We start from the raw sequence: 21,185 nt of genomic DNA, 5'->3' as shown, positions 1-21,185 counted from the left end.
AGGGCGACTGATGGAGGACCACCGGTCTGTCTTGGAGCAGGAAGTGCAGGCCCTATGGAAAGGGGCTATTAAGTGAGTTCTGACCTTGGCCATAGGAACTGGTGTTACTCCCACTACTTTGTGCCAAAGGGCGGAGACTCGTCTTATTTTAAATGCTTTCAACACCTTCCCGCAGAAGCACAAATTCAAGATGCTCATGTCAGCCCCAATCCCCTTTGCCCTAGATGGTGGTGTTGACCTGCAGGACACTAGTTTCCAAATCCCCTCCTGCAGTCCCACAGGCGCCATCTATGGTTGATCATGGGCCAGGAGCATTTGCAGTTAACAGTGCTTCCTTCTGGCCTCACCAGTGCCATTTGGGTGTTCACAAAAGTGATGAAGGTAGTCATAGCACACCTTCAAAAGGTCAGGGATGCCTAGGACTGCCTGCTGAGGGTGTGCTCACCACAGGCAGTCAACCACCTCCTAACAATGGTAAACCTCATAATAATGTTGGGATTCACGATCAACGTGACACTATTGCTCAAGAGTCCTTCGCAGACGCTCCACCTCATTGGAGTCATTCTGGACACGGTACGATTTTGTGCATTTTCCTTGCCCATCCCCCACCTCCCTAGGAGGGGAGATCCCAGGACATTCAGGCTAATATCCTGATGTTCCAGCCTCCGGCCTGGATCTCATTCCAGAGGCTTTGAGGCGGTTGGGATTTTTAGCCTCCTGCCAAACATACCAGATAGCACATGCTGGCTCTGCAGCGGGACAGAGTCCCAGAGGGCAAAGCACCAGGGGAATCTGATACTGTATGCACATTTCAGTAGAGACTGCAAAAGATACAGTGGTGGCTTCTGGACCATGATTGAGCCAGTGGCCGAGATCAGACGCTTCTGGTCTCTGGTCAGGAAGACTCTACTCCACATCAATTTGTTGGAGTGGAGTGCAATTTCACTTGGTGCTTAAGGCTTTCCTGCCTATCGCGATAGGAAGGATGGTGCATATGCTCACAAACCACACAACTGCCACGTGATATTGCAACAAGCAGGACAGAGTGAGGTCTTGGGTCCTATGCCTCTGAAGGTGACTGGACTGCCAAGATTTCTTTGGCTGTAAACCACCTGGCAAAGTCTCTAAAATCCAGAATTGAGAAACTCTGCTGCAGACGCTTAGTGGGTCACTATTGGCAGTTGCATACAGAGGTAGCCTTCAACTACTGTGGAGCAACCTGGCTAGATCTTTCCACCATGGTCAAGGACACACAATGCCAGCAATGTGGAGTTTCCCAGGAAGTTCCCTCAGGCACCTGTCTAGTGTGGATCTCGGGACGACTTAAGCTATGAGTATGTTGAAGCATCAAATTTTGAACATGAATTGCATACTCAAATCTGGACATGTGTTGAAATACTGAGCTGTAAAAGCACGCTGTTTATATTTTAATTATTTAACTGTTAAGTTTATAAAAATGAGCATCATGGATTTGCAATGTATTTTATGTACATATGGTCTATTCTTAATTATACAGAATAAAGATTGAATTAACTACTTATGCCTTCCAACTGCTGCCTCTTGGCCAGAGTTCTGAAAGTTAGAAACAACCAGGCGCAAGTTATTCTAGCGGCAAAAGATTGGGCCAGGAGCATGTGCACCTGGCACTACTGGGAACGAGCATCCACCCTCCAATAAAACTGCAGTTTCCGGAGAATCTTCTGTTGTAGCAGTAAGTTCGGGCCCTACAGCAAGGCCTGCACAATTTGCATCCCCATGCTTGGCCATTAAGCAGCAGCAGTGGACCTGTTTCGAGCTTCCTCCTGAGGTAATTGATGTCATCTTAGTGGCGAGGAATCCCTCCACAAACTCAGTATATGCCATACATTGGGATAACTTTGTGGCTTGGTGCAGAACCCAACAAATTGAGCCACAAGCTAAGTTGTGGTGTTTGTTTTGTCTATGACCCAGCAAGGACTTGCCTTGTGCACAGTTAAAAGCTATTTATCGGCTTTGCAGCTTTTTTGTGGTTGTCGGATCAACCTTTATTTAAGCCACCAATTGGGATGGAGATTTTTTTGAAAGGTTTGCAACAACTCTTTGGATGCCATAGTAGAACTTGAACTTAGTTCTCACTGTTTTGATGTGGACCCCTTTTGAGTCTATGCATAAATGTTGATTAAGACACATCAAGTTGAAAATGGTACTTCTCATCGCCATACCAGAACAAGGCATGTAAGTGAGCTGCAGGCTCTGCCCACCCACCTTATACTACATTCTACCCAGATAAGTTGGTGTTCAGGACAGAGTTTCCTTTCTGCCAAAAGTGATCACTCCATTTCATGTTAGGCAGGCTATCAGCCTTATCGCATTTAGCGCCTTACCTCATCCATCTTAGGAGGAAGACAGACTTCCTTGTTTGGAACCAAAGAGGACACCAAACTTTATACTGATTACACCAAAGAATGTCGGGTGGGTCATCAACTCTGTTACTACAGGGCTAAGAAGGGCAAGGCAGTGCAAATGCAGACCATCTCATGATGGATTGTTCTCTTTAAAATAATCTGGTGCGCATTGGCACAAGAGCAGCCTCCAGAGGGCATACAAGGGTCATTCTACCAGATTCAAGGCTGCTACCACTACAAGCACACAGAGCACCTGGACGATTGTATGCGCCAACACCCTTATAGCTGCTTGACGGTTACAAAGCACTACTGCCTCAGTCAGGTTTGTACACAGGAATTTGGCCCTCTAGGTCCTGCAGGACTTTTTGGTCTGAGCCAGTTCATAGACACCTCCTGGAAATGTATCGCGGAGGTATCTATTCACAAAGTGTGGAATCGGTGGTTAGAGTTATCTATCAGAACACAATACCTTGGGTAACTCTCTTTCTGGTGGATACTGCAATTGCAGATTCCTCACTGACCCTCCTCCCTCCTTGTTCTATGATTTTTTTTTTTTTTTAACATCTAAAAGAGGTCCCAAATCTAGAGATCTGCATATTGGTCATGCCAATTTTCTGATGGACTCTGAGTCTAAGGGTGCAGACTGCCTATGAAAGCGACTGATATCTATGCACCCAGAATCTGGTACACCGCACCTGTATCCATAAGGGCCACCCCCACGCTGCTCCACTTTAGGAAAACACACCTCTATCACAAGTTATTTGTATGTTTGCCTTTGATCAATGCCCAGCACTGAGCAGTCTTTCTAACTATATTTGTGCTATACAAATAGCGCATGCATATGAAAATATTAGTTTAATCTGAATAGGGGATGAAGAGAAGAATACCAATAACATACTTAATTTTGCTTGTGTATTAGCATATTTATTTTGTCTATTGGTTTGGTTCGATCTTAATACCTTTCTATGCTAACTGCAAGAAAATAAAAAAATACACATACATATCACTATTTGGTGGAAATTAACCATCAGTGAGTTTTAGAACATAACAGAAAAGGATCCCTTTAAGCATTACTACATGGTCTTGGTCATGAAACTGAACTTGGCAAACAGGTCTGAGCTTACATTTGGCTGCCCATCTCTATACCCTTACAGAGTTCGACAATTCTACTACCTAATGATTCCTTACAAGCGGATTCCATTCTTGTGGAATGAGCAATTTGCCTTTATTCACTCATCCTATCTGAATAGGATTTTTTCAGGGTGAATAATCCATAGCAGTCTTTGCATTCACCATCCAGGAGAATTTTAAGTATTTACAACTTTTGAGTAAGATATACAAGTCAATTCAAGAATTCGCAGTATGGGAAAGGAGACTAGCAGTGCATTCAGAACAATTATCAAACCATTTGCAATTTTTTTTACTGGGTAGTATTGCTGACTTCAAAATACACTGGACGTCTGGTCCAAAAGAGTCCAATTTCCCCATGCCCAACATCTTAGGTTTGATGGACAAATCAATAACAAATGCATTTCAGTGCTCAGCATTTGACTTTTAATTCACAGGACATAATATTTACATTAGTTTGGTCCCCTTTTAGGATTGCAATGTCTCTGGAAGCCAATGACGGTCAACAGCAAAAGGTCCTCAAGGGATTGCCAACCCTTAGTCCCTTTCCAAACATGGAATAATTAATTTCTTTAAAGCTCACAGAGGCTCAGCTTAGGACTGTTCACTTCCTCAACACATACTTTAAACACAGACACATCCTTTTACACGTTCACCTTCTGAAACAAAAACCATTGCGTCGTGAAGGGACAGTTACTGTACATAGCTTTTACATACCCAGCCAAAAACAAATTTAAAGATAGAAAATAAAAAAAATTAAAAAGTGCAGCGCAGTTACAAATTCACAAATGAAAATATCTACATAAACCATACAAAACATGTTAAAATTAAATACAGACTTTATACAGCCATTCATTTTGCCAGGCATAAAAATAAATTTAGTGTTTTTCTTAACATGAATGTTAAAATATATTAAGTGATTTCTAGATTCTGCATAGGCTTATTCCTTTCAACTCCATTATGGAACCCCTTTGTCCCGTCTGGGCCTTTAGGCAATCTCAAGACTCCCAATGGTAATCCATCTGCATTTTGTATTTTACGCCCCAACATTGGGCTCCCAATGGGGCTTTTCTCATGTGTTACAGTTTGAGCTTGCCTCCTACGCTGCACCCAAGGACTGGTTGAAGGTGTAATGCTGCTATCCGATGAGTAGTCCATGCACTTCCTAGGGAACTCTGGACTCGTGCCATCTGCAAGCGGCGAAATCTTCCCGACCTTGCGCTGGCCAGATGGGCTGTTCCAGGGACTTGATCTGGGTGAAGCATTGGGGCTAAGATGATTGTTTTGGTAGGTGGCAGGACTCAGCTTGTTTGAAACTTTATACTTCCGCTCCATCATTGGAGATGTGGGATTGCTATCTGGATCGGATGAACTATAGACTGGAGAGTCGTCGCCAACAAATTGCAATTCCTCAACTCTCTTGTTTAATGATTTTGCTTTACGGTTCTTGTTCGACTCTTCAGCTCCGTTCTTGTCCTTTGGTATCTTCTTTTTTGGAGGTTTCATACCTATTAATATAACTTTCATACCAACCTCATTTTCCTTCAGAGTGCTCATGGTCTCATGTGCCTTTATTGCAGCTTCAACCTCCTCATATTCCACAATTGCACACTCTTTTGTTCCCACCTGTGCGTAGCGACTGCTGAATCTCTTGACATCTGGGGGCAGATCCCGCCCAGGCTTGAGAATGCGCACAGAGGAAATCACCCCAAAGGATCCAAACACCTTGAGCAGCTGCTCCATGATCTTCTCTTGCATGCCACCATTTTCTTGCTCCTTGTTCAGAGACTGGAGCTCAGGGAACAAGTGAAAGTCATGAACAAGCAGCATCTTACTCGGAAGGTTCTCACTGGGAAAGACTGGAACGGGACTCTTTCTCCGAATCTTCCTGTTGTCTTCATTTAGTTCAAGTGAATCTGAATACTTCAACGCATAGGCGGTGGTTCGCCAGTCACGGGTAAGATGTTTCACCTGAAACAAGAAAAAAAAAAAAAAACTCAATTTATACGGAAGAACATCCATCAACTCTGATCATTCTCTTCCCTCATCCCATACACTGGCTTCCATAAAAGTTAAGAAAACCATTTACTCCGGTATTTCACAACTTATATGAGAACCTCACTTCTGCATTCATGTTAGTTTGTACTTTAGGACAAAGGATTTGGGGGCAGATGTGTCATGAATAGAAAGTGGTTAGGAATAAACTGTTTACATTACAGCCTTTTCTCATCAGATATACGAAGATGTCAAAATGAAGAATTACATTTATTCAGGATAATGCCAGCTTTTTAGGTCTCGCCTGACCCAGCGCATGCGCTGGTCTGGCGAGACTTATTGAGAGGGCTCCAAAAAGTGCTACCAGGCCAGCCTGGAGCTACAGTGCATGTGCGCGGGCGCGCGCGCCGTGCTTTACCGCGATTACTTTAGGTTTTGCGGCCACACGGCCGCTTTGATGTTTGATTGTGATCGCAATCGCGATCACTTTCACGACCGCTATGCATAGCCAATAGGTCTCGCTTTTGGGACCTTATAAGTGTTTAGTTATGCAACTGTTGCATGGCTAAACACTTGTAAGGTCCCAAAGGCGAGACCTATTGGCTATGCCAATGCTTGTTTAAATGAGATTTAATGACCTGTGCATGGTAAAGATTTTGAAGGAGCTAGGCTTCGCTACTTCCAGTATCATTATGTAGGGTTAAATCTTGGCGAATAGTTTAGGGCTCCTTACATATACCATTACAAATTTTGCTCTGCAGGTTCAAGGAATCCACATTTGAATGCCAAGATTTTGGAGCCGCTTCCAAAGCGGGGCGGCACTGTTCGGAATAACAGAGGAGACAATAAATGTCATTTCTCGTCTAAGTAGTCGCCTCTTCAAGCATCGGCAGGGTGTGAAGTGCCCCCCACCCTCCAAACCGTGTTCTTACTGACCGGACGTTATCGGGTCAGCCAGTTTAAGTCCATCCAAAATGGATCGGAAGAAAGTGGCATCTTGATTCCAAAATTACGAACGGCCACCGATCAAGCGCACTCTCGGTCCATTAATATTGAAGACCGTCCCTTCGATTGTGAATCCGGTTACTGATCGGCATCTACCTACATCATGGCAGAGTCTTGTCTTTAAAACTCAGTGCAGGGGCCTCTGAAATCCCCACCCTTAGAACAGCAGCACTTTCAGCATGGCGTGGGTAAAGTGCTTTGAGTGCAGGCGGCGACGGCTGATACGAGGCAGCGGACTGTGTCACACTCAGTTCTTAGAATGTCCACATATCAGATTTCATTGACTCGCATTATGCTTTGCTTTTTTTTTTTTTTTTTTTTTTTACTGGAGGCAGAGCCTCCTGCATGTTTACTAAACAGACGTTGGTGCGCTTCAAGCCGATTAACTCATTGCAGTAATCTGGGAATTAATGCACTGCTTAGGAAAGGAGGCCATATGGAGGTGAGGAAGGGGCAGGGAATAACTTTAACACTCGGGGGTCAGGGCCGTGTCCTTGGAGGCCGCGCTTTAACTGATGAGCATTTGCAGAAGTCAATCATACACCCAATCCGCCTACAATTGCCTCAAGGCATTATCAGGCCAGAACATCCTCCAAACCGCACCCAAAACTGCTTAGCAGTTGGGTATATTTGGCCACAAACCTGCGCTTCCTATGAGGCTTCGTGTGCCTGCTTGGGAGTTTATCGAAAATAAACACGAACTCTTGACTTGCTCTGCTGTCAAAGCCCACACTCCATGGGTGATTGTGAGGATTCCTATTATAGTCAATAGCATCTTGCTTATAAAACCCCTCTGTAAAAGTGTATTGGCAGGGGATGGTTCATTGTGAAAATCCGTTAAAGCCAATAGGCAATGGCTTATTAATTATAAAAACCTTTTTTAAAGCTAATAAAAGTATGAACTATGATAGAGCAACAACGAGCAAATTAATACAGGCTTTATAAATTGACCTATATTCATATGTAGCCTTTAGAGGTCAGTAGGAGGATTAGGTTACCCTGTAAACATCTGTTAGTCACGTGCAGTGCTGTAGATTCACGCGATATGTAGACTCCTGCTATCAAGTGTTGGGCTCAGACTGTTGCAACTTGATTTATTTTGAAGAAGTCTTTGAGTCACCAGGTCTCGAGGATTCCTTCTCTGGTAGTGAACATGCATGGGCTCCGACACCCATGTTAAAAGGTTTTCCATGCAGTGGGCGAGAGCAGGCATGAAGTAGAGAGTAGGATAGTATGGTGACCATGCGTGTAGTGTAAAGAATTATGTAGGTTGAAGAAATCTATAGCAAACACCGGTTCCCGGGAGGACGGAAAGGTGCATGTGAATCAACAGCAATACATGGGACGAACAGATGCTTACAGGGTAAGTAACAATCCCTGCCCTGCAGGTGCACACGCTCTGCATCGATTGAAAAGCACTACTGCCCAAAGCCGTGGCTGACCAGAGGATGGTGCAGAGGTCTAAAACAATGTCCTTAAAGCAGTCTGACCTACTCTAGCATCTTGCCGTAAACAGCAATGCTTTGTGAAGGTGTGTGGTGTGGACCACGTGTAACTTTATACAAGTCAGAACGGGTAGGTTTCCAAGAAAGGTCAGTGGCACCCTTTGAGGGTGGAGTGAGCCCTGGATCAGGGTACATTTGCCAAGTCACCTGCCTTAGATATGAGGCCGGACAAAGGCAACAAAAAGATGTTGTGTTTCACGAAAAGACTTGGCCCAATCTGTGTAATAAATGACCGCATGCTTTACGTCAAGTGTGTGAAGTGGTGTCTCTGCTACAGAGTGAGGCTAGGAGGAAAGGACCGAGAGCTCAACCACCTTAGAGAGAAACTTCTGGTTGGTTTCTAAGGGCAGCCCGGTCATTGTGGACCTGGAAGAAAGGCTCTTGTAATGCAATGGCCTGTAGTTCACCCAATACGTCTAAGGGACGTTAGACCTACTAAAAATGCAACCTTTCAAGACAAAAGCTGCAAGGGACAAGAATGCAGTTGTACAAAAGGAGGTCCCATAAGTGGTGAGGACAACGGTCAGGTTCCAGACTAGGGTAGGTGGCACCCTAGAGCGCGACAACACATTTAAGGCCCTTCATGAAAGTTAATAGTTCGGTCTGTTCTGCATGTGTGCAGCGACAACAGCCAAGTATAGCTGAACTAGGAATACGATAGTCCTGACTTTTGCAAATGTAAGAGGCAGCAAAAGAGGTCTTGTAACCGGAAGTGTCTGGAAGTGGGGTTGAGGGCACTCTCTGGGGCCCTTGATAAAGAGGGGGGCAGCAGGCGCAGACTTTCATTTCTTTTCAATCCTGGGTGTTACCACCCAGGATGTTATAGGCTCACTAAAAATATATGGGGAGGATTTTACCACCCCCCCTTAGCACAGGGAGAAACTGGAGGGAATTATAGGTTCTGGAGAACGTCTCCATTAGGAATTAATCACCCTCTTGTGTGACGGGCATGTTCACATGTGGTAGACAGCTGCATGTTGGAGGACACCGTGGTATGAACAGACGTGTAGTAGGTAAGCCCAAACAAGGACATGGCCAATGTCAGGGTCCCCCAGTGGTCCACGTCACAGTCCTCCCAAGGATGGACTGTAGGTAGACTGGCTCACCAAAGTCTTCTGCTGGAGAGTAGGCACTGGGGCTACCTGTATCTGAATAGGACTCTAGTGACACCTGTGGGGAACTAACAGGAGTTGGTGGAGTTGCAACTGGTGGGGGTAGGGAAGGTGGTGAATGAAAGGGAGGCTAAGAGCAGTGTTTGGCCTCTTGGAGGCACCGGTTGTGTAATGTCCACTTCTGGAGCGTCCTTAGAAAGGAGGGTCATCGCTTTTTGAGCAAAGTCTTCCCAGTGACTGTTCGGTGTGATTAATAATCAAATACGGTCTTTTATTCAGATCCTGTTGAAGTTAGGACGGGACTCTTCTCAGTCGGCTATCAACAATCAGAGGCGATGTTGGTTTTGATGCAGACTGCGGCATCAAAGGTTTGGCACCTACCTGGTCTTAAACCCAAGGGCCAATGGACAGTGGGGTGAGCAACTGGTTGTGTTGGATCACGCGTCGACTAGGATGCCTCAACTTGGTGCTGGCCGAAGCCTAGGTGCGGTGGCCCAGCCAGAGGTGGGGGTGGCTTGTGCACAGGGCCAAAGCCCGACCCTAAATGATGGGCGCTCAGGTTCGACGTACAGCCATGTGGGTCCGGGAGGCCTGTGTAGAGGTGAGGGTGTCAATTGTACTCCTGCTGCTCAGCGTGGCCTTAATACAAGGTCTGTGAGAGACTGAGGTTGATGGGTTATTTAAGTGTGCCTCTTGCTTCTCCTAGACTTCAATTTCCTGCTTTGAGGAGTTGTTCCTACAATGGAGACTAGATTGTCAGGGGGTTACTGAACTCTTCTCCATCGCCATGGCAGTTCTGCCTTGCCAATTTTGTCCGGTGTCTCTGGTGACACCCAAACATCATTTTGTAGGCCGGCCTACTGTGTCAGCTGCTGAAGGTTTTTTTGTAGATATATCTACGTTGGAAACTACTAATTTGAATACGTTTCATGTACTTTGGAGTTTGGGATTTACTTTTCGCGTCTTGAGAAAGTTCTCTAGGATTGAAACACATTGGCTGAAGGCTGAGTTTTTATTGTGGAAACAATACAGTACCAGTGAGCGCGAATCTATGCTGAAATCTATGGACTTTGGCTGGCTGAGACTTTGGCTGGCTCCTGGAAATATTCCACAGGTGAGGCATCCGTTCACTTCTTATGATTGCGACAGCACTCAATATTGTTCCAACCAAAACCCAATACTACGAATAGCTCATCTAGTTGTGGTCTATAGAGGGCAAAGATTAATGTTAGCCACACACCAGTTCGTGTTCCAAAGACTTTTCTTGAATAAAAACTCAGCATTCAGCCAATGTGTTTCGCTTATAGAGAACTTTCTCAAGGCGCGAAAAAAGGCAATCCCAAACTCCAAAGTACATTAAATGTATTCAGATTAGTAGTTTTCAACGTAGATCAATATTCCCAAATGACATCACTAACAGTAACCTACAGTCATCATAGTGAACGTTAACCCCAGAGCTGGCACGTGGCATTTGTGGTTAGGTAGAGCATCCACCAAAAAGTCTTGCCAAAGGGAAGTAACTGGTTTGCCTTGTGTACACCATGGACCACTTGCACGTTTGATTCAGAACCATTGCAAATTGCATAATCTAGGAACACATTTTTACTTGTGTGTTGGTGCTTGTTATGATACAACTTCCAATGAAAAACGATGTAAAATGCAAGTCTGAACATGTTGCTCCCCATCCTTAAAAAAAAAAAAAAACGCACTTGGTTCAACTCGCATTTTGCTAAAAGTACTCCATTCTGTGGGACAGGTAATGGGGACCCTACTGTAGCTACCTTCGGATAGGACTTCATTTGACATAAACTAATCTGCTTAACTTACAATTGAGTGAACTCTTTGGATTTATCCATAAAAGTGTTTTGGGTTGACAAATTTTACTCAAAGAAGGAAAACATTAGCAACAAAGATTGTTATAGTGCCAGAGCTTCAGGGTTCTCTCCAATCCATAACAAAAGGACCTGAAGTCATATTTGTACTTAAATGGCTTCAGGGTGTTAGTCACTGTTGGAGACAGTAGCACTAATGCGGCTTTTACTCCATCCAGTGCTTTTAGCTTAAAAGGAAGCATACTCTTTGTAGCATGTGTCTGTACATACACCTGCTCGGCGTACACCTGCCATCTAGTGTTGAGCTCTGACTGTTGTAACATCCTTTTCGTCAAAGAAGGCTTTTGAGTCACGAGATCGCAGGGACTTTTCCTGGTAGCGAACGTACATGGGCACAGACTCCTTGTTTTTCTCCGCCATCCGGTTTGGATGTGTATCAAAGTTGCTCCCGGTATTAATGCAATTAGCACGGATCATGGTTGCTTCCTTTCTAATCGCAGAGAAGTTATCCACAAGGTTCTCATTTTGCGGTTTCTCCTCTTTGTCTGCCACTCTGAACATCCTCGTCTCAGACATGGCCAGTTGGGCATCAGAGAATGAAGGCGCACAGCGGGTGACGGAATGGACACTTCAAGAGATCCCTCAGTACCACTCAAAATACCCCAGAGCTGATCTCCACACCATGTATAACCTGTGCCTCTCCTCAGCATGGCAACACCTGCTGCGATTCATTTGTGGCCTTAAACAAAAAGACTTTGGCTGCTGAGATAGTAGGCAAGCCTACAAAACGATATTTTGGTTGTTACTGGTGTCTTCATGGATAGCTTGCTATCTGGAAAATGCAGAGGTTGTGGGTGTGGCCTGTCAGGGGGTGGGGATGGGCCGAGTTCAGCATGTGTCGTTCTATGCCAAGGTGTTCTCAAAGAGGAGTACTTCATTCTGGTCCATGTTGAGTTTGAGACCGTTGTCCTTCAACCACTCGGTGACGTTCATCATGCACATGGTCTCTAATGGTAGAAGGCTCTTCTTGCCGGAAGGATGAACTTTATGTTGGCGGCAATGATGTTCAGTCCGTGTGATCTGACAGTGTAGGCCAGATGGACGTGTATGTGTTGAAAAGGGTGGGGCTGAGGGACAATCCGTTGGGGGAGACTACAGATCTTTGGTTCCGAGGTGAATAGTAGGAGACTGATTCTCTGGGTTCTTCCAGTGAGGTATGAGGCGATCCATTTGAAAGCGTATCACTGGATTCTGATGTGGTGGAGTTTGTTGACCAAGATGTGATGGGAGATGATGTTGAAGGCTGCCGACAGGTCCAGGGGGATGAGGGCCCTGAAGTCAGTGGCTGGGTTCAGGGCTACCTCTGTGCTGCGATTGGCTCTGAATCCTGATAGAAGGGGGGGGGGGGTCCAGGAGCTTGTATTGCAGGTTTGGCAAGTTGCTGGTTGATTGCCGTCGAGAACCTCTAGTGGAAAGAGAAGGGAGATAACCATAGCAGAGCAATTTAAGGCGGAGGGTGCCCACCGAGAAAATAGTCCTCTTTGCTCCACAATGGTTTCTCATAGATCAGTGTGGAAACTCATACATGCCAGTAGAGCCTCTCAATCTCTTTGGGGATGTTTCAGATTGAAAAATGTCAGCAGGGTGATCAATTGACCAACACAGAAGGGTGATACCACCTTGGCAGTAAGGCAGCCCACATCCATCACACTAAAATTGTCTGAGATTAAAGTGGTGTAGAGGTTGCTCTAAGAGTGCTTGTTGATCACTCATGTAGTTCACACAAGTCACGGCAAAATGAGACTTATGAGCATCAAAAACTACAGCGAGCAACTGTGCACAGGCTCAAATGGCGTGCACATAAGGTATGTTAAGACTAGGTTTAGGTGCCACTGAGACATGACAAACTTATTTGGAGACAATCAGGCCCTTCAGAAAACGCTTCAAAACCTGAGATTTAAAGAAGTTTGGTTGGGCAAACAAAAAGGTAGAAGATGCAAACTTTGACATTGCATGTTAAACTGTGGTGAACATATCTATCAAGTGCATGCCCAACTGATGGAAGATGCCTGTGCAATATCATGACAGACACCACTCGTGGCCTGCCAAGCATGCCTGCTCAGCTAGTCTGCCCTAGAGTTTAGAGACCCCACTATGTGGTTAGCTACCAAGAAGGTCTGCTATTCCATCCACCTCCAGAGATGTAGACCATACTGGCATAGGACCCACCCAGCCCTGTAATACCAAATGATGGTCATGTTTTTTTTTGGGTAAATACTAGATTAGGTTTTTATGAACATAAGAACGGCAATTATACTTAAGCCGTTGGCAACAGAACAGAAATGTATACATGAAGAGCCATATTTTACAGAAGTAGGGATATAATGTGCACGAGAGGAAGGTATTGCTGTTCTGGTGTTAGCGTCGCTCTGTGGCGGAGTGTTTGTCGTTGATGTGTCATGGATAAGAGTATCCATCAGAACTAGGGGTGCATGCATCACAGGATGTTAGATGGGGGCAGATTTGGCAGTGCAATACTATCGGTAAGGTGTTGGGCATCTGGATGGATACCCATAAACAAGGTGATTGTAGGTTGTGAGGCGATGAGTCGTAAATAGGAGTCTCAGGTGGGAGATAGTAATGTGTGGAATGGAAGGGCCATTGGAGTCATGGGGGTAGGTCGTCGCTGCAGGGTACCTGGCATTAGCGTAGTAACAAGGTTTGCCCATTGTGGGGATATGGGTCGGTGTATTAGATAGACCTCTCCGTATCGGAGAGTATCCTCCTACGCACCCAATTTGCGCATCACCCCTCTCCATGGCTCCACAGGGAGAGTTGTTGGCGAGCACCAGTGCCGCCACGTGGAGGTCAGGTTGCCTGTTAGCAGCAGCCTTTCTCTGATTGTCGCAGGAAGGCTTCCAGGGCCAAACAGATCACCTGAAGACCCAAATGGCTAACCACACGAGACGCATGTGACACCGGCCCTATTTACCAGCCAACACTGAACTATGGCAATGCTCCAAGTAGAAATTGCCACACCCCTCCTACAGAGACTTCAAACCATACAAAAAGCTCCAGCAAGACTCACTCATGCTCTACGAACCCACATCACACCCCAGCACAGGCAACTCCATTGGCTCCACATACAGAAGAGATGCCAATTCAAGCTACTGAGCCACCCCGCCCCCAAGGACACGCCGACATTAACCACAGTCTGAACTTCCACCAACTGTCATGGAGGGAAAATGCTACTTACCTAGTATGCATCTGTTCTTGGCATATAGAGCTGTAGAGTCATATGCTATGCATATATTGCCATCTAATGTTGGGTCTGGATGTTTGCACTTTGTTTTTCTTCGAAGAAGTCTTTCCAGTCACAAGGTAGGACTTCCCCTTTCGGTGATAGTGCGCATGGGCATCGATTCCATTGTTAGATTGTGTTCCCCACAGAGGGCGATAATGGAGATAGTATGAGTAGTAAGGAGATGTCCATGAATGCATGCATCTAAATAAGATGTTACTGCAACAGGTATAGGTACCCGGGGAGGTAGGTGGGCACATACGACTCTACAGCTCTATATGCCAAGAACAGATGCATACTGGGTAAGTAGCATTTTCCGTTCGAGGCATATGAGCTGTAGACACTATATAGCAGTTATCTCCCAAAGCGGTGGCTAACCTGTATCTGTTGCAGTGGTCTGAAATAGTGTACGTAAAACTGCCCGGCCTACTCTAGCAATAGTGTTTTGTGAATGTGTGAGGTGTAGACCATGTTGCAGCTTTGCATAGGTCATCTATGGGTATATTTCCTAAGAATGCCATCTATGGGTATATTTCCTAAGAATGCCATAGAAGCCCCCAGTTTGGGTGTAGTGTGCTCAAAGTGGAACTGTTAATGTTAGTTTGCTTTTGCGTAGAATATTTGAATGCACTGGACTATCCACCATGCAATTCCCGATTTTGATATAGTATTGCCTTTGTGTGGTGGAGCAAAGCGACAAAAAGTTGATTCGTGTTACGGGAAGGTTTTGTCCTTTCTATGTAATACATCAATGCTCTTTACATCTAATGTGTGTCAGGCACGTTCTGCTACTGAACCTGGTTGAGGGAAGAACACGGGTAACTCAGATTGATTGATGTGAGAGGCAGAAATGACTTTAGGAAGGAATTTAGGATTAGTTTGAAGAACCACTTTATTTTGGTGCATTTGTAAAAAAGGTTCTTCTATAGTTAATGCCTGAAGCTCACCCACTCTTCTTAGTGATGTGATCGCAACAAGGAAAGCAGTTTTCCATGTGAGAAATTGCAGTTCACGTTTGTGCAATGGCTCAAAGGGTGGACCCATTAGTCTGGTGAGGACAATGTTGAGATTCCATACTGGAGCAGGTGGACGTCTTGGGGAATGACTCTAGTCCCTCTATGAAGGCTTTGATAACAGGCACTCTAAAAAACAGATAGACGTTGCCTATTCTGTAGGTATGCAGCCAAGTGTAGGCGTATGAAAGTGTATGCTAAATTGGACCACTGTAGCTGTAACAAATAACAAGGTTTTGGACAGAAGCATCAAGCGGGTTGATGTGATTACTACAGTATATTACAAACCGCTTCCAATTTGCTGCATAGCAGGCTCTTGTAGTTGGACATCTAGCCTCAGATAATATTCATGCAGTCTGGCGGTAGATTAAGATAGCCAAACTCTAAGACTTCAGGAGCCAGATCGCCAGATTGATTTGACTGGGGTCCGGATGACTGCTGTCTCCATGGCTCTGTGTGAGAAGATTGGGTGCAAGATGTAATTTTTGGGTAGGAACTAGTGTGTTCCAGGTTGTGAACCATGATTGCCATTCCCATGTGGGAGCAACTAGGATTAGTGTCAGGGACGCTTGTTTGAGTTTCTGAATCACTAATGGAATGAGTAGGAGAGGTGGAAAAGCGTAAGCAACTTTCCTTGACCCATTCATCCATTGTGCATTGCCTTTGGACAGTGGGTGTCGATACCTGGAAGCGAAGTTTGGGCATTTTGCGTTGTGGGATGTGGTGAACAGGTCTATGTGAGGGACACCCAAACGTTGAAAGTATGGAAGGAGCCCCCAAGGGTGGAGTTCCCATTCGTGTATTTGCAGATCTTCTCAGCAGGCAGAGACAGCAATCTGGTTGTCGATTCCTGGGAGATGTTCCGCTAAGAGATACATTTTGTGGTGAATAGCCTACCTCCAGATGTTTTGGGCCAAGCTGGACAGTTGGAGAGAGTGTGCCCCCCCTGTTTTTTTATGTAATACATGGCTGTCATGTTGTCTGTACAAATTAGGACAGCTTTTCCCTTTAGGAGAGTTTTGAAATGCCTAGTGCTAGGAATATTGCAAGCAGCTCTAGGTGATGGATGTGAAGTAACCTCTGGTGTTGGCTCCACAAGCCTTGCACTGTGTGCTGTTGTAGATGAGCTCCCCAGCCAGTGAAGGGCACGTCCGCTGGCAGTACTATCTGTGGAACTGGGTCTAGGAACGGCCGTCCTTTTGATAAATTGTGTGTTCCACCAGTGCAGAGAGCGAGGCGTACGGACGCTTACCAACACTAGATCGGTTAATATACGGTTTGACTGGTTCCACTGATTGACTAAGCATTCCTGAAGTGGACGCATGTGCAACCTGGCATGGGGAATGATGATGCAAGATGCCATCATCCCCAGCAGTTGCATATAAAACCGAGCTAGAAGTAATTGATTGGGTTGAAACTGGAGAACTCTGGCTGTATTGGGAAACGCTAGATCCTTTTGAGTATCAAAAGTGGCTCCTAGATAGGCTGGTTGAAGATGTGATTTTAGCACGTTGACTGTGAACCCTAGTTGATGTAGTAACTGAATGGTTATAGAAGTAAGTTTGAGACATTGTTGGTACATGCTGGCCTTGCTGAGCCAGTCGTCCAAGTATAAGAAGACATGGGTGCTTTGTCTTCTCAGGTGAGCAGCTACTACCGCCAGACACTTTGTGAAGACTGGGGGCAGTGGAGACTCCAGGGGGCAGTGGCGACTCCAAATGGAAGTACCTTGAACTCGTAACGGCCCGCTAACAGAAACCTGAGAAATTTGCGATGAGCAAGGTGGATTGGAATATGAAAGTAGGCGTCCTTTAAGTCTAGAGGCGACAGAAAGTCTTTTTGCAAAAGAGGCAGTACCTGTTGAAGTGTTACCATGTGGAAATGGTCTGACTGCATGTACAAATGTGGCTCCCTGAGATTTAATATTGATGTGAGTGAGCAGTCGATTTTGGGTATTAGGTAGTAAGAGGAGTACACGCCCAATCCTTGGTGATGTAGTGGTACGGGTTATATAGCTCCCTTTAGAAGTAAGAACTGTACCTCTCGTTTGAGGTGTAGGTGATCCAGTGAAAGTTTTGTGTTTAATTTTGAGGAATGTTTGGAGGAGTTTTGATGAACTCCAGGCAGTAACCAGAACGGATAGTTTCTAGAACCCATTTGCCCGTTATGGACTGCCAAGTTGGTAGGAAATTTGACAGTCTTCCCTCGACCGTTGTTAATTGGTCGGCGGGGGGGTAGTACAGGTAAGTCACTGTTTTGTATTGGAGGGGGGAGGTGAGTGTGTTTGAACCTCTACCTCAGCCGTGGTTTCCTCTGTAACCCCGGTTACACAACGAATACTGAAGAACAGAAGTGCTTCAGTATTCAAAAGGGCTGAGAGGAACTCAAAAGAGGAGTACACCCTCCCTTGTTTTTCAACACTAGTCCACGTAACGGTACTCCCCTCTTAATCTAACCGTCAGTGATGGTTATATCTACGGTTAGGTATTAGTAAGACAAGGGTGGAAAGTCCCTATATGAAGTGGTGGATATAGCACCACTCTGCAGTAGTGAAGGAGAAAAGCTCCTTTTCTTATTTATTACCCCACGCACCCTAGTGGTGTCATGCTTCATCATCGGGACACCACGACCCCTATAAGTCGTGGTGGGCGCAACCGATATTCCAGGGATCACTTAAACCATATATATGGTCAGGGGGATAAAGATTAAAAATCCACTGTCAGATCCCAGTTTCCCTTTATTCTTGAATCTGGCAGGGATATTAAAAGGTGTATTTAGTATGGAGGTTTGGACCTCTGGTTTGAACCCGGATATATATAGCCAGGCGTGCCTTCTTAAAATGACACTAGTGTTTACTGCTTTAGCAGCTCTGTCTGCAGCATCTAATTTAATTATTCGAAATCAGTTGACCCTCCCTCACTAGGTCTTGAGCTTTAGCTCAATGCACATGTGGTAGAAATTGGAGTAATTGTTCCATTTCGACCCAGTGTGCACGGTCGTATCTGGCTAGTAATGCTTGGGTGTTAGATATGCGCCAGAAATTTGCTGCCTGAGAGGCCACCCTTTTCCCTGAAGCATCAAGGAGCTTAGATTCTTAATCTGGGGGTGGAGAATCTCCTGTAGTTTGGGAGTTGACTCTTATACGTGAATTGGATACCACTAATGAATCCAATGGTAATTGTCCCTTTATGTACACTGGGTCAGATGGTGCAGACATTTTTATCTACCCTAGGAGTAAGGATATGTGCCCTGAACAAAATTATTAAATATATCGTCGACATGCCGAATCATTCCTTTGAGCATGGGTAAAGTGTGTGATGATTTTTGTGTACTGCTAAGCGTTTCAAAGAGGAAATCCTCTTCGAGGGACTCCATATGGAGCTGCACCCAATGATAATTAGCAGGTTTACCCAGCAATTTAGTGTATCCTACACTGTTATCTGATGGAGGGCTTGGTAGGGTAGAAGTCAGAATCATTGCCTGGTGGCGAGTCAGTGTTGTAGTTCTCCCATGGGTCTGTAGGAACTGGCTGAATATCATCATCCTGATTGTCAGGTGTATGCTCAGGTGAAGTTGGCACAGGTAGAGACGGAGGAGAAGGAGGTGATGGAATATGAAGAGGAGGAGAAGGAGGCGTGGGAAGGGTTAGTTCCAACCGTTCTCTTTAAAGGAATGTGAGATTCCTCTTCTGCATCAGTTCTCCTTTATAAAGTCCCTTTGGTGGTAAGATGTCCAGTAGTGGGATGAATGTACAAAACTTTCTGTATCGGGTCCGGTTTATCCAGCGGATCGTTGAAACTCTGCTTTTTTGGTGACTTCGGTGCATCAGGCTGTTTCGACGCCGAAGATTTCGGTGCCGACGTCTTAGAGGTTGGCGTTTTGGGATCCGAAGTGTGTTTTGGTGCAGAGTGTTGTGGGTCGGAGCCGGACATAGGCTTCGATCCAGAGGTTTTCAGCTCGGTGCCCGATTTGGCGTGAGGCTTTTCAGAGCCCGAAGGCTATTTTTGTAGGCTTTGGCGCTGAGCCAGAAGGCAGGGCGTCAGAAGCGCGGTCTCGGTGCCGACCGGAGCCTGAGGGCACGTGTTGGTCCAGAGCTTTTTTTTCCGGTTGAGGTGGATTTCAGGGCGAGGGAGGATCTGTACTTATGTTACGCTGTCCATGTGGGATGTCTTCATGCTGGTCGGAGCCATACTCCGAAATGGAGATCGGTTCCTGTTCCTCCTCGGCCCGAATAGCCTCACCGCTTCTTCCTCCGATTAAGGTCCAAAGAGTTCCGGAATAGAGCCTGTGTGCTGGCTCTGCATGTCGCAACGTCGAGCCAGATGGTCGGTAAGGGTCTTTTTGGAGCAGAAAGCTCTGCATGCATCGCAGTCCTGTTCACTGTGAGCAGGGGACAAGCTCAGGCTACACACTTCGTCTGAGTCGGTGCACTGGTCTTCGCGTGGCACCAAGGGCAGAAATTAAATGAAGTTAGTTCCATCGACTGCGAGCCGAACAGACGCAGGTAGGCCCGATGGCCTACCACAAGCTCGCCGATCGAAAGAGTTTTTTTATCAGTAAACCAAAGGAACGGTGTCGAACCGGAGCACAGCGACTAACATCCGAACACGATGGCGAAATAAAAAACCATTCTAACAATAGAGTCAATGCCCATGCGCACTATCACCGAAAGGAGGAGTCCCCTACCTCGTGACTGGAAAGACTTCTTTGAAGAAAACCATAGTGCAAACATTCGGCCCCAACACTAGATGGCGATCTATGCATAGCATATGATCTACAGCTCATATGCCTCGAACTCCATGTTCCACTTCCCCATCACTTGCCCACACTCCACGCATCTATCGAATCAGAAGTGGAGGATGCTTCTTCTCCTACATCACAGCAAATACCTGGAACAGGTTCCCAACACAGCTTCGGATCACCACCTCACTTCCGAAATTCCTAAGGGCCCTCAAGGAAGGATTGATTGAGCCTTCTGGGACCTACAAGCACCTGGATACCCAATCGGGTGACTAGAAGTGCTATATAAATCCTGATTGAACTGTTAATTCTGGGTGAGGAAGGAAGACCCTGCTGCAGAACAGGTTGAGGATTGTCTGCCATTATATGGGCACCTGAACCATCTCTTGTGACATCTGGACAGCGTTAGAGGCAACCCTAGTGCTGTACCCACTGAAACCTCAGGTTCCATTGAAGGGTCCACCTGCATCGGGCACCCGGATAGAGAAGGATACAGGAGACCAGAAGCCCAAGACCCCTCACAACCAATGTTCCCTCTAATTTTTTTCCTCTGTGTGCGGCAGTGATGTGTCTCTGTGCGCTGCAGCCATGGCTGTGTGCGCCAGGAACCAGACCGCGCTTGTGCGCAGAGCCAAATATCACTCCACACGTTTGCTTTAAAAAACTGAAAAGACGGTGCATTTCCACACATACAACCCACGTTAAGGGGCTTAAGGCAGATTTGCAACGACATGACATGAATTGGTTACACAGGCAAGTACACTTTAGGTTTAGAAAAGCACAAGACTCCAACGGCTGAGGGTCCATAGACTGCCTGAAGTACATGCAGTTCTCCAGCTGAAAATGCCATTATAACGGAATGGTCAGAATGAAATTAGGGGAGAAGAAATTAGATGGGCGATGGGGAGAGCCTGCAAGCTGACAGGGATAACTGACATACTTTAGTTAGAACCTTCCAGGACTTAGTGCAATCTCATAATATCCCACATACCCTACAGTGGAGATATGCTCTACTGGTGCACCCAATACGTGGAAAACTGGGCCCATGACCTATCTACATACCACAGTCCCCAATTCTTCAATATCTACTCACCTGGAAGGAATATGGTGGGACAGATTCTGGCTTATATGCAACTCTAATTGCTAAGCTCTTCTTGCAAGCCACCTCAA

General features: G+C 45.8%; 1 protein-coding gene across 1 annotated transcript in view; it reads right to left on the bottom strand.

Annotated features, from left to right (window-relative positions):
* Positions 1 to 3,915: 3,915 nt before the first annotated feature.
* The window catches only part of LARP6 (La ribonucleoprotein 6, translational regulator), a 59,872-nt gene continuing 42,602 nt past the window's right edge, over positions 3,916 to 21,185 (bottom strand). The window contains exon 3 of the mRNA XM_085644060.1: positions 3,916 to 5,483. Coding sequence (XP_085500186.1) covers positions 4,425 to 5,483 — 1,059 coding nt within the window. The 3' untranslated portion in view covers positions 3,916 to 4,424. The remainder of the gene's footprint in view (positions 5,484 to 21,185) is intronic.

This window comes from Triturus cristatus, chromosome 3_1 (genome assembly GCF_964204655.1).
Source record: "Triturus cristatus chromosome 3_1, aTriCri1.1, whole genome shotgun sequence".
Lineage (NCBI taxonomy): Eukaryota > Metazoa > Chordata > Amphibia > Caudata > Salamandridae > Triturus > Triturus cristatus.
Note: the sequence above shows the minus strand (reverse complement) of the source record. Positions and strands in the feature narration are given on the sequence as shown.